General features: G+C 36.4%; 1 protein-coding gene across 5 annotated transcripts in view; it reads left to right on the top strand.

Annotated features, from left to right (window-relative positions):
- syt1a (synaptotagmin Ia) overlaps window positions 1-12401 on the top strand; it is a 310241-nt gene that overhangs the window by 270397 nt on the left and 27443 nt on the right. For all 5 annotated transcript variants that reach the window (XM_088922848.1, XM_088922846.1, XM_088922847.1 and 2 more), the window contains one exon: window positions 7314-7431. In XM_088922848.1, the coding sequence (XP_088778974.1) occupies window positions 7314-7431 (118 nt within the window). The remainder of the gene's footprint in view (window positions 1-7313; window positions 7432-12401) is intronic.

Raw genomic sequence — 12401 nt, 5'->3', positions numbered from 1 at the left:
ATCCATATTCCTCCTGCAGAATTTCAGATGCAGGTAGTCCCTGTGCATTGGAGTGTTCTGGCTGTTCTGGCTACACGTGGTGGCCTAACGTCCTATTTACTGTAGTAACTTTATATTATTGTTTACTTTATTTTGTCCACTATCTCTATACTGTATTGTACATTTCTATTAAGAACATAGTACGATATAATATCAGTCATAGGAACTGGAGTCCAATCAGACAAATGAGTTTGGAGTACCAGACTTAACTACCACTGTCAACTGTACAGTATGAAAGTAAATTAAGCCTAAGCGTAATATTAAATAGGGAGTTAGATATATGGTCCTTGACTTTTCATTGTAAATTAAATTCCCTTTTCTGCCTGCTATTATTTGTTACTTACCTTCAACCAACATGCTTTGACTCACATCAAAGTCTGGATCCTGCTGTGACTGATGAACTGTTCTTTACTACATGAACCTTCTGCCTCTACAGTCACAATCATCTCCTCAATCTAGTGCTTTAAAGTGGTCTGCACTGTGCCTCACTGTAAGATGGAGTCCTTTGGTGTGTTACCTCTTTCCTCGTTTGCTAGACTAAGGCTCCTAAATTAAGATGTCAGTTTCCTGCATAACCCTTCATGTTTGTAATACAGATCCTTCATTTTAACCTGCCCATCCGTTCATATCTCAGATGTGCTGTTGAGAACTATATAATAACCCTCATGGAATTCTGCCTTCCTGGTCATTTATTATTTTGAGTATTAACTACTCCTTAGTGTACTTTTACCAGATTTCCTGTCTTTAAATTACCTATTTGGCATTTCTTCTTCAGTTTACATTCCCACTGCTTTTTCTCACAATTTATATCCTTTCCTCTGCTGTATTGTCCACATGAAGATCATTAATCATCTTACCTACCCATTCCAGTATTCCTCACTTTAACATTTACAGTTTGGTCATTATATTTTAATGTTGGTGTTGTGTGTTGGATGAGGCAGTATATTTCCTTGTTCTGTGTGAAGCAGTGAATTTATTCACCCTATCTAAATCCACCTATTATCTTTGTGAGCGCAGAAATAGGCATTGCGATAAAACTGGGTCATTTGCCACTATGAAGGATGTTTGTGCTTCTTATTTCACTCCCTCTCTGGGATGCCAGTTATCTTATACGGTGAAGTAGTTTATCTTCCACAATAGGAACTGTCTAAGACAGTTTAGAGATTTATCAATTCATTTTGGATTTCAAATTATATTTGTATTAGTGATAGGGATGGTAGGGATGGTAGATGCTTCCTGAAATTTTTATTAAATCCTCAGCTCCCCAACGAGAATTGCGAGAAGTTAATAAGTTGATTCGTAGAGAGCGGCTGTGATGGTTGAGTGGGATCCTGTGGCAGGATCGGCCAGCAGAGGAGATACTGTAGGTGTGATTCAGGGTCCAAGAAAAACTAACAAAACCACTAAGTAGAATTGCAGTCAAAGCTAGTCAATTCCAGGAGAAAAAAACACCATTACCAAAGTCTGGAGCAAGTGAGAGTTAAAACCAAAGGGGCCTATCACAGTATAGCAAGTGCTTAGGCTGAAGCAAGCTTCAAAACTAAGCAGTGACTGAGGAAAGAAGTCTTCACGAATAATGAGAAACAGGTGTGGATGATAAGCATTAAAGCAGCATTGAAAGGTCATCACAGAACACTTCTGCTGCAAGAGAAATATCATAGCTCATAGCATCATAGAGGGTAGAGTCGCAGAAGTGTCAGAAAATCCACAACCAGGGTTCGAGCCCCCTGCTGCACAGCAAGGAAAAAAAAAGTTCTTTTTTTAAAACAGAATTTTACCGTGCCTCACAGCAGTATTACAAACATCTTAATTTTCGCATACAGGACCATGTAGATCTACGATACTAAATGTTTTTTATTCACAGGATGCAATGTTCAAGAGGAACCCTTCCATTTATCTAATTTAATCCTGTCATGAAGGAAAAAGGGGAAATATAAAGATCCACGCTGCTGAGGCAGTTACCATTTTGAATTGGTTTACCAGGGATAATCCCCTGATGCCTAGTTCAGACTGCAGTTGAAAGAATGGGGCTGTCTTTTATCTAAGCAGTGCACATTGAGCTTGACCCTTGTAAAGGCCTACTGTATGTACTAATGGTGGTAACTTGGCAACACACTTCTGTTTATGCACTGTAGAGTCAATATAAGTATTGTGAGAACTGAGGAGCAGCTTTATTTTAAGAGCTCTTTGTTCATGCAACTTTAGACAACATTTAAGAAATCCACATACTCGCATAAGGGTAACACTTAGTCACGCTAGTTGTCTTATTCATCATGTTTTTAGACTATGAAAGGAAATCAGGGCACCCTGAGACGAGCATGCAAACACCAAACAGAAGACATCCCATACTAGTATCGAACCTAGGACCCAAATTCTGTGAGGCAACACAAGACTCCACAATGCAGTGCTTCCCTTTAGAGACTAAATGTATACGTAAAATTAAAAAATGATACATAGAAATTAACACAGCATTTAAATATGTAGTCCACACACTCTGAGAAAAGAGAGGATTATGGTGTGTGAAAAGCTGTAGACAGTCAGATGTCATTGTTGGTTATTAATTGGTGCTAAAATTGTTGCAGCAGTTAGATTGAATGCAAATGGACTATTTCTAACTTGTAAATATATTGAATTAAAAGCATAATTTTTCGTTGTTTTTACAAAAAAATGTTATTTTTTAAATTATTTATTGTATTTTTTAAATGACATTTAACTTCTTTCACTTCTAAATGTGCTCAGTTTGAGCATTCGTGCTTTGAATGAAAATATTCGCTTTACAAAATGGGCATACGTCATTTCTAATACAGCCAAATGAGACATCACTGGAAGAAGGGGAATACTTTTGCAAGGCACTGTATTTACTGCATGTTATTCCTCATCATCAAAAGCAACAGTCATGCAGGCTGCAAGGCTCTGAGAATCTAGGCTTAAAAGACAACTCATTAGGATTTATTACATTGTTATCACATAGTAAGCTGAGCTTTGAAGCAGTTTTCAGTGAGGTGTACAATTCTTAGTGACTTAAAACTGTTGACAGTCATACTTCACATCCTAGACATACTTCAACAGCTACAAATTGCATCCAGCAAATACTCTGATAAGAATAAGTTCACATTGCCCTGTCACAAGCCCTGTCTCACAATGTATTGTCAGCATATACTGTACAGCACGTACAGCAGAAAGGCTTCGTTGTTGTCAGTTGTAACGTCTTGTAGAGATCATTCCACATTATTATTAACAATTAACATTGAGTTTAAGTGCAAAAATAGGATTTGAAGAAGCGGAACCCAGATAAAATTCCTAGATGATGCTAGATCTTGGCCTCACTCCCAGAATGGTACTTGCACTTTATCTCTATTTTTTGGTCCTTTAGTTTGCCCACATTTTAGAGATTGGAAATGCAATTCCTTTTAAAATATTTGGATGTGCATAGCGCCAACCATTAGTATCTGAATTATTTAGAACTACTTCCTCATTTCTTTAGGTATTTATGATGTCATTGTTTTTGTTTCTCTTGATTTTAAAACCTAATTAGAGTGTATGCGATGTCAGTAAAATCTTTGTAAAGCAATAGACAATGTGTTACATAAAATGTATTTTCATACATTTTGTGTACCTTTTTCAAGTGCATTGTATTGCTAACATTATTAATTGCACAATGAGTTAAAATGAAATAAAATCTATGAAACGTGCTGCTTTTCTAATTGCAACATGTGATGGTATTTATTATGCTAGAAGTGTTAATCTGTTGAAGAGTAACACGTTTCACCAGAAGGCTGGAATTACATCAATCGCTCTGGTTTAAATTAGGAAGTAAAATATGTGACATTTTATTAATACCTCTAAAAATTGATGATTTGAGTTACAGTTATACTCTTACTTGAGCAGTTAAAAAGAAACAAGTATTTTATTGTGCATACAGTATCTAATGAAAATGACTGAAATCTATGTCATTTAATCTTTTGTTTAATCTTTGCAGCAGAATAATCTTTTGTTTCATTAAAAAAATAATTACCAAGTAGGAATCTGATAGTGAAAAATATATAATTAAGCTAACATATAACTATGCCAAAACTCCAGATTTTCTATTCATTAAATTAGCTTCAGTTTTAATTTTTCTGTAGATATGTTTCCTTTTAATAATGTGCATTATGCAGATGTTCGTTTTTGAAGGCCAGTAAGCTATGATGATATCAATGATACTAGTCAGTGTTAACATCTCCATAGTCTTAGAAACCTCGGGTAACCAAGGTTTTGCAAGGCTACAGTTTCTGCAAATTGTACTGTAAGATGGTTGTTTCCTTTAGTTGCTCTATATGTTGCATATATACTGCATTCAATATACATCTAAAGGAGAAGGAAACAATATATGTATCTTTCATTTCAGCCAAAAAGTCTTTATTATTATTATTTTTATGTTGGTATGCCAATTACAGAAGACAATGTTACAGTAAATTCCCAGACACCTGCTGAAACACTCTCTTTTCAATTGGGAAGAACATGGGTGCAGAGGTGATTACTGGCTGCCCAGTTTTGCTGCTGCTGTTTAATCGTTTAATGAGTTATTATTTGTTATTTGTCTTGTTATTGCTACAAAAAGTTCTTTCTATTTTAAATTTCAAGTAACAGGACTGTAAGAGAAGGTTTGCAGTAATGCAAAACATGAAGAATTGATCTAGGAGTAAGATTACAAGATGGCAGACCTTGTTTCAGGCTTAAGGGAAAAGACAGAATATAATAAAATCTGGGATGGCAGGTTTTGGGGTTTTTAAAGACATTATCAGATCTAATGAGTTACTTTTTGCAAGAGGCTTGTATAAATAATACAGTAGATTAAAATAAGAATGACATTTGTAATATTACCAAGCTTAGCTTGCTGTCAGGGTGGCCCTAAAAATACAGTCCACGAGGAACCTTTCACTGTGTTCAACCCCTGACAAACCCTGTCACATTGCCACAACTGCTTCCCATAGGCAAACAAATCTAGGGACCCATGTTTAAAGTGTGCATTGTGGTAGAGAAGTGCTTCAGTCCAATATAATTCTGGTGCTCTAAGCTACTTCATATGGACAGATCGTAATGAGTTTATCTTAAAACTATGGAGATACTGAAGACATGTCTGATGAGGCTTGATTTCCTGTACTGTTGGGAAATCTTACCCACATGAGGGTGAATTCTTCATTTTATGGGAAATGTGAATATGTCCTAAGAGGCAGTGCTGCGTGGAAGGTGTAGCTTGGCGGAACACCTTCACATATTGACTCATCACTGCATGCTTTGCTGCTTCATACATTTGGATAGAGATCCAGCTGTCTGAGTGCTGACTTTAACACAGGATGAGAGTGTAATGGGTTTCAAGATCTCAGTTGTCTTTGCAAGGAAGATCACCGTGCTCCACAATTGCAGAGGCAAATTGCTCACGGGGGACAGCAGCCTGGCTGGAAGTTCCTCTCTGGTGGCAGAATTCACATCACTCTGAGCCTCTGTGAAACCAATTTGTTCAGCTAAGATCAATACACCGCTCTCCCTGCAAAAGGTTTTTGAAACTTATCAGGATACATTTACATAAAGGAGAAGCCAAAAAATCTTAAAAAGGGTTTTTCATTATTTTTTTCAAGACCATCTACTCTTTTCAGTCATTTTATTCTACAGAATATGTGCCTCATATGCTTTTATGTGACTTCAAAGCCAACAGTTTCTTTTTTTTTTGTAGCACTTGAGCTCACTATTCCATCAGAGAGCTGTTTCTGGAAAGATCTGTTGCAGGTTTAATGTGAGGAAAGTGTTTTAGGGCAGTATTGGATAAATGTATTAATGGATTGCATACTTGGATTAATGGGATTCACATGATGAGAACTGATAAAAATGCTTGACAACTATACTCGACTTTAAGAATGTTGTTAACCACAGACCACACAGAACCACACTTCTCACATTTGAAAAGACCGTTTATTAGTTCCTCCATTTAGAGCTTTGTGAACTATGGAAAGAGTAAAACAAACCTAGCCCCCATCCTCATCTAAATCCCTTTTTTACAGACCATCCTCAAACTTTTTGTTTGTGGCTAGAAAACATGAAGCATGAAACTGTAGTTTTATGTTTATGTTTGATTTTTGGTTTTCATTTATTTATCTACCATATTATACTTACTGTATACATATTATACAAAACCTGCTCCAGACACCCAAAAATCTTTGAGTAAGAAAGTGCCTACTGCCTTCAGTTTTAAATGCACTTCCATAACCTTCACTAAGAGAAACAACATGGTAGGAAGTACATCCCAGTATGGGCAGAGTGTTTTAACTCACTGGGAGTAAGCTTCAACCTCTAAATAGAGGAACATAAGAACAATTACTAATGATACTGAGCCATTTAGATGTTTATCTTGCTTTTTTTTTCTTTCAGTAGCTAATTGATTAGAGGATCTCATTCAGAAATCCATTTTAAATTCACTACCCCAAATTTTCCACTTGTGCACTTTAGTTCATGTTTCATAATTGCTTCTGAAGAAGATACTAGATTGTATAATTGTGATATGACATCCCATGGAGATTTTAATTCTGCATTTTTATATGTATATACATTGTATTTATGTTTTTATTTATTTTAGACAGTGCTAAAAAGGATGAAAAAATACGTGTATGCATTAACAACTCTTCCTCATAAGTACCCCATTTTATACATTATATGATGATACAGTAAATTTTACAGTGACACAAAAAAAACTCATGGATTATGGCTCTTTAAAACAAGGGTTAGGCACTGCGGGGGAAGTATAGAAAAGTAGAATAAAAGTCAAAACAAGCTCAAAACAAGTATAAAAATATAAAAGTTTGCACTTACATTCATACTGTATGTGTGTACTCAAAGAGAGACTGAGGTTAAAATGTCTCTGCATTTTAGACCTTGTCATCCTCCATTAAAACTTGGTCCAGATATTCACAAATGTACAGGAGCTGTAAAAGTGCTATTTTGAAAGTTTAACACAAGGCAATGTTGGTGTTTTGCAATATTACCTGAGTGGTATTTGGAGGTGGAAACACTGAGGCTCATTTTTGCAATGAGTAAAAATGTTTGAAAATCAACAAGTATTGTTCATCTTTCCAAGAAAAAAAGAATATGATCATGTTGTATTATCAAAGAAGCTTCAATATAAATATATTTTTATGTCCCGACGACATATTTGGGTCACAGCACTGCTTGAATCGCATATTTCCTTGCTTTTTTCCTGTCGGTTGGGACGATAAACTTTTATTTCCCGTTTGTTTTCACAGCAAGAAAAACTGGGTGACATCTGCTTCTCCCTTCGCTATGTGCCTACTGCTGGTAAACTGACTGTTGTCATTCTGGAGGCAAAGAACCTGAAGAAGATGGACGTGGGAGGCTTATCAGGTGAGGAATGATAGGGCAACTTAGAGAGAAGCAATCTAAACTATCACTCTCCGAGATGGCAATACAGACACACTGTAATCCAGTCTCAGCTGGCACCCTGAGATAAGTATGGGTTTGAAAATTCAGTCTCCCAAATCACAGGAGCTCATTTTGTAAAGAAAATAGTAGTTGGCAAAGACCCTTGATGAAACTGGAATCTCACATGGAAAACCTTCATTATACATCCTGATTGCTCTTTTTACATTTTTTCTAATGGTCTGCAGATGAAATTTTAAATAAACGCCATTGCTCAATTTCACCCCAGATGACCTAAAGCTGCATGGAATTTGCATTAAAGTAGAGGGAGAAAAAAAATCCCTCTGTATGTGATGAAATATTGTAAGGCGTTAGGCTCTTGTAACTAATTCTTCTTTGAATCAAAAGCATTGGGCTCTTTCTTGTAAATAATTTTTCCTTGAACCAGTCTCCCTTAATTACATGTAAGGGAGCTTTCTTTTTCGTTTCGTTTTAATTGTTCGGCCACAATTGCTTTGTATTCTTTCAATGTCCACGTTTTCAGAAATCCATGTTCATATCTTAATTGCAAGGCTTTCAGTTTACATTAAAGGTTCTTGCAGAATTATTTGAGGGCACATGATGTTAAATTGTCCATATTGTGAATACTGTGCTCTGCAAGCTGCAATTCTCAAAATGCAGTTGTTTTAAGCCCAAATCATAGAGGGATTTGCAGCGGGTTCCAAACACAACAGTACTGCATCTGCTGTTGTGTGTGGAAGCGTAGGTGACAGCATAAGAACGGCTGTGTTTACTGTGCTCTGGCTGGGTTTGTTCCCATTAAAGCTTTGCGTGACAAGTTGTTGAAAATGATTTATTCAAGGTCACAGTAAACCTTAACAGTCTAGTCCCCTGAGAGAGTTTATTTCTGAGAGAGCTGCACTGTCCCTTTCTGCCATTTTCACCCATGTGAGCCAGAGTTACTGAAGGATGTGCCAATTAGTCCCCGTTTAGGAGGAGCAGCTGGATGACAAAATAAATTGCACCTCTGGAAAAACTATTTTCTATTGAAATGAAATTAAATCTTTTTTTTTTCTAAAATTTTTTTATTCTACACTGTGAGAATGTACGTGAGACATGGTTACAAAAATGTAAGCATTTTGAATTTGTTTCCAGCTGGTGCTGTTACTAAGTACTGACCTCTGTGTCTTCAAGTTTCACGGGTTGTGGCTGGTGGAACGCATCTTTTTTTCCCAGTCACATCCTGCTTCCAATCCATCAGAGTGCAGAAAAAAAAAAATGATGGATATCGACCATTCTCCCAAACTAAGCCTTCCTTACTAATTGTATCAGTTGCAATAAGCATATCTGTTTAAAATGTTACATGGAATAAAATGCCTAAGATGGAATTTTAAGTATGAAACTAACAAAAATAAATGCATGCTGTCCCTTTAAAAATAAAAGGATTGTAGTGAAAAAGTTATAGAGTACTCTTAATGACAGGTGCCTGTGGGTTTTTTCTCTCAAATGTGGCACTGAAATCACAACCCTGTTTATATACCCTGTTTATTGCAAATAAATATCAGACTCAGTTTCCAGGACTAAATGAAAGGGTTTCTAAAAGTCTTTCAATATATTATTTGCTTGTAAATCAACAGCAGTCTATTAAGATGTTTTTAAAGGTGAGGAGCGATGCACTATAACTGGCTTTAGCTACAGTACAGCAGGCACCGTAGCAGCTGGTGCCATAAGCAATTAATTGACTGCCTTCTCAGTCTCTCCTCAGTTATGATCTGAGCTCAGTCAACCTTCTTTTCTTGGTATTTTCCTGGGCAGGACTTGCACAATTGTGTAAAATTGCTTGAAGTAGTGCAGTGCGTCTGTAATATGAATGAATGTCTGCTGGGGGTAGAGGTGCAATCTCTGACACACACTCACACACATATACTGTAAAACTCTTCTTAAGTACAATCTTACAGTGTTATGTCATGACTAAGCAATGAAACGGAAAGACTTGCATGACAAAAAATGTAAAAAATAGCAAGGGATTGGGTAAAGAATCCTGCAGAGTACAGGAAACTGTACCTTGTTAAATTTCTAAAAACTATGGAACTGGACAATGTATGGAAGAAATTGGTTGAGAGTCAATTTGCAAAGAATGATAATTGTTGTTATAATTTGTGCTCAGTTCTGAATTCAGTATGAAATTAAATTAGTTCACCATTAAATATAAATACAAGATTGATTCTGCATTGATTTTGTATGTTACAGTATTTTATCCGTATTCATAATCCTTATCAGTATTTTCTCAGAAAGTCTGGGCTTTGCTAAATTTACATTTCTTTTTGCTATTTGGTTCCCATTTTTTGTGGTATTTCCTTTCTTGTTGTTGCTAAAGAGGCAGGTTTGTAGTTTGTGAATAATCCCAGAATAACTGGCAACAGCACGTGAGTCTTCAAAAACACTTAGCACTGTCTGCAACACACAAACACCCTTTCCTTGCACTTATTTCCACCAAAGTTAACCTTCACCTCAGCTGGTTGCTTGTCTTATTCTGCTCTAGCTATTATCATTCATCTATTATCATTTTTTAATTGTTCACCACACCCCAATTTATTACCTGTCATGCACCAGGTCTGTCCTGTAACTGTCTAACTGTACAACAAAGCTAAGGCCACCAGGTGTACAGTGTTTGTCCATCAGAGCTGTGAGGACAGTAGATTGGAACCTTGCTGTTCAGATTTCCATATCGATCAGACATGTTAATTTTCATGAGTCTGCACTTTAAAACACATAAATAAACTCGGATCCACTTGTCCCTTTCGTTTTGTTTAAATCTTTGCATTTCAGTAACGCTTTTTTAATGTCAAAAGATACAAAAACACTTTACACATTAGAGGTCTCACTGTATCCTTGGAATGCAGGCATTATGAGTCCCACTACACAGCAGACCAAGCAGAGAAGTGAGAAACTGCTTCAACATTTGAATTAAGGAGGAACATTAGAGAAGTCAGACAGTGCTAGCCCAGAATGGGATTTAGCGAGGACACCAAGGATAACACCTCTGCTCTTATGAGGTTTCACAGGATCCTTAACAATCACATATTCAGGGTATTGGTTTTACCTGTAAATTAAAGAGCTAACACTACAACTGCTCACTTAAGTATAAATGTTAGAGGTTATGTATCAGTAAGTGGTACTCTTACCTATGAAGCACAATTACTAAATGTAATTATGCTATATTTCCAGAGTGCTCCCAGTTAACTAAAAGGTTGAACTGTAAACACAGGTCAAAAAGGATGTTAGAAAATCTAAGAGAAAAATAGGAATATTACAAAGGAACAAACAACAACAATAATAAAAACGTATTTCATTACTTCCCCAGCAAAAGAAAGCATTTAGGATTAAGTAAAATGTAGCCAAGACAGCAATGGAAAACTTGAAGATGAAAGGGAAATGACAGATGTACTAGAAGTGTATTTCACTCAGGTGTTCACTACGGAAGATGCAGACAGCATGCCTCAGGGTGCAGAAGGAAGTTATTTATTAAACAGTATTTGCATAGAAGCCGACATGTTTCAAGTACTAGAAGAGCTGGAGATAAATAAATCTGTAGGCCCAGATGGCATCTTATCAATTGTACCCAAGGAAATGAGAGATGTTATTGTTTAACCATTGACTCAACTCTTCAGACAGTTGCTCAAGACAGAGATAGTACCCACAGACCACAGAATAACTAATGTGCCGATCGATAAGAAAAAAAAACTGACTCAAGTAATTATAGACCAACAAGTCTGACATTGATTACAAATGATGTAAAGTTATGGAAAGTATTATTAGAACTAAATTAGAGGGTCGCTGTGACTTACTAACTTACTACCCAGCATGAGCACAATGACATTGTATACCATAAAAAAAGAAATAAAATAAGTGCAGGTTTAATAAGGGAGCCGAAACAAAAAACTGCAAAAAGAAAACCAACAGGCCAGAATAAAACTCAGCTAAGCACTACTACTGTATGCCACATAGACTAGGTTATATACTATAAGCCCCACCCCTGGTCCTCTTGATGGACAACTGAACCTCCATTTTAAGGGGTGGGTCAACAGGCTCTGTAACTTGACACAAGATGGTGGAACGGACAGATACGAGACAACATTGTGGACCCACAACAGGTAACACACAACAAAATACAACCATACATATCATATAAAAATAACATAGCAATAGATTCCACAAAAAGAACTATATGACAGGCCACAAGGTCATGCGACAAAGGCCGAGCACAGCCTTTTGTCACAGTCACCTGTATGAACATAACATCCTACGGAATAAACAACATAGAATTTTGAATAGGTAGGTCTTTCCAAACTTACTTGTTGAGTTCTTTGAACAAGCAACAACAATAGCGCCCACACACAGCATATGATTTGGTGTATTGAAATTTTCAGAATGCTTTTAATAAAGCTCCTCATAAAAGATTTGATCTAAAATAAGTGCTTGACATTTGGTAAAATGTGAGCATTTGGACTGAGAATTGGTTAATAAATATGAAAGAGAGTACAGATAAGGGGTAAATGTTAAAATGAGAGTGATATTATTAGAGTAGTACAACAGGTATCTGTACTGTAGAACTGTAAAATACAGTAGAATGGCCTAACATCTGTCAAATGATGTTTAATGTAGATTGGTGCAAGAGTTTGGATGCAGGTAGTAAAAACATAACCTATAAATGCCGAGCTAGAAGAGGCTACTTCTGAAAAAGACGTGGGTGTTTATATTGACACACCATTCACAGTACTTCTTTCAGACAAGATGGGAAAGCAGTAAAAAGACAAAAGCCAGAGGACAGAAGTTGAAACTAAATGGATGTGCATTTAAAACTGAGAATAGGAAACTTCTTTAACTAAAGGGTTTGGGAGTAAGGGACAAGTTATCCAGTTGTGTGGTTGAAGCCAATAACTTTTTCTTCTTTC

Source organism: Atractosteus spatula, chromosome 8 (assembly GCF_055471065.1).
Source record: "Atractosteus spatula isolate fAtrSpa1 chromosome 8, fAtrSpa1.hap1, whole genome shotgun sequence".
Lineage (NCBI taxonomy): Eukaryota > Metazoa > Chordata > Actinopteri > Semionotiformes > Lepisosteidae > Atractosteus > Atractosteus spatula.
This window is presented reverse-complemented; position numbering and strand designations above follow the sequence as displayed.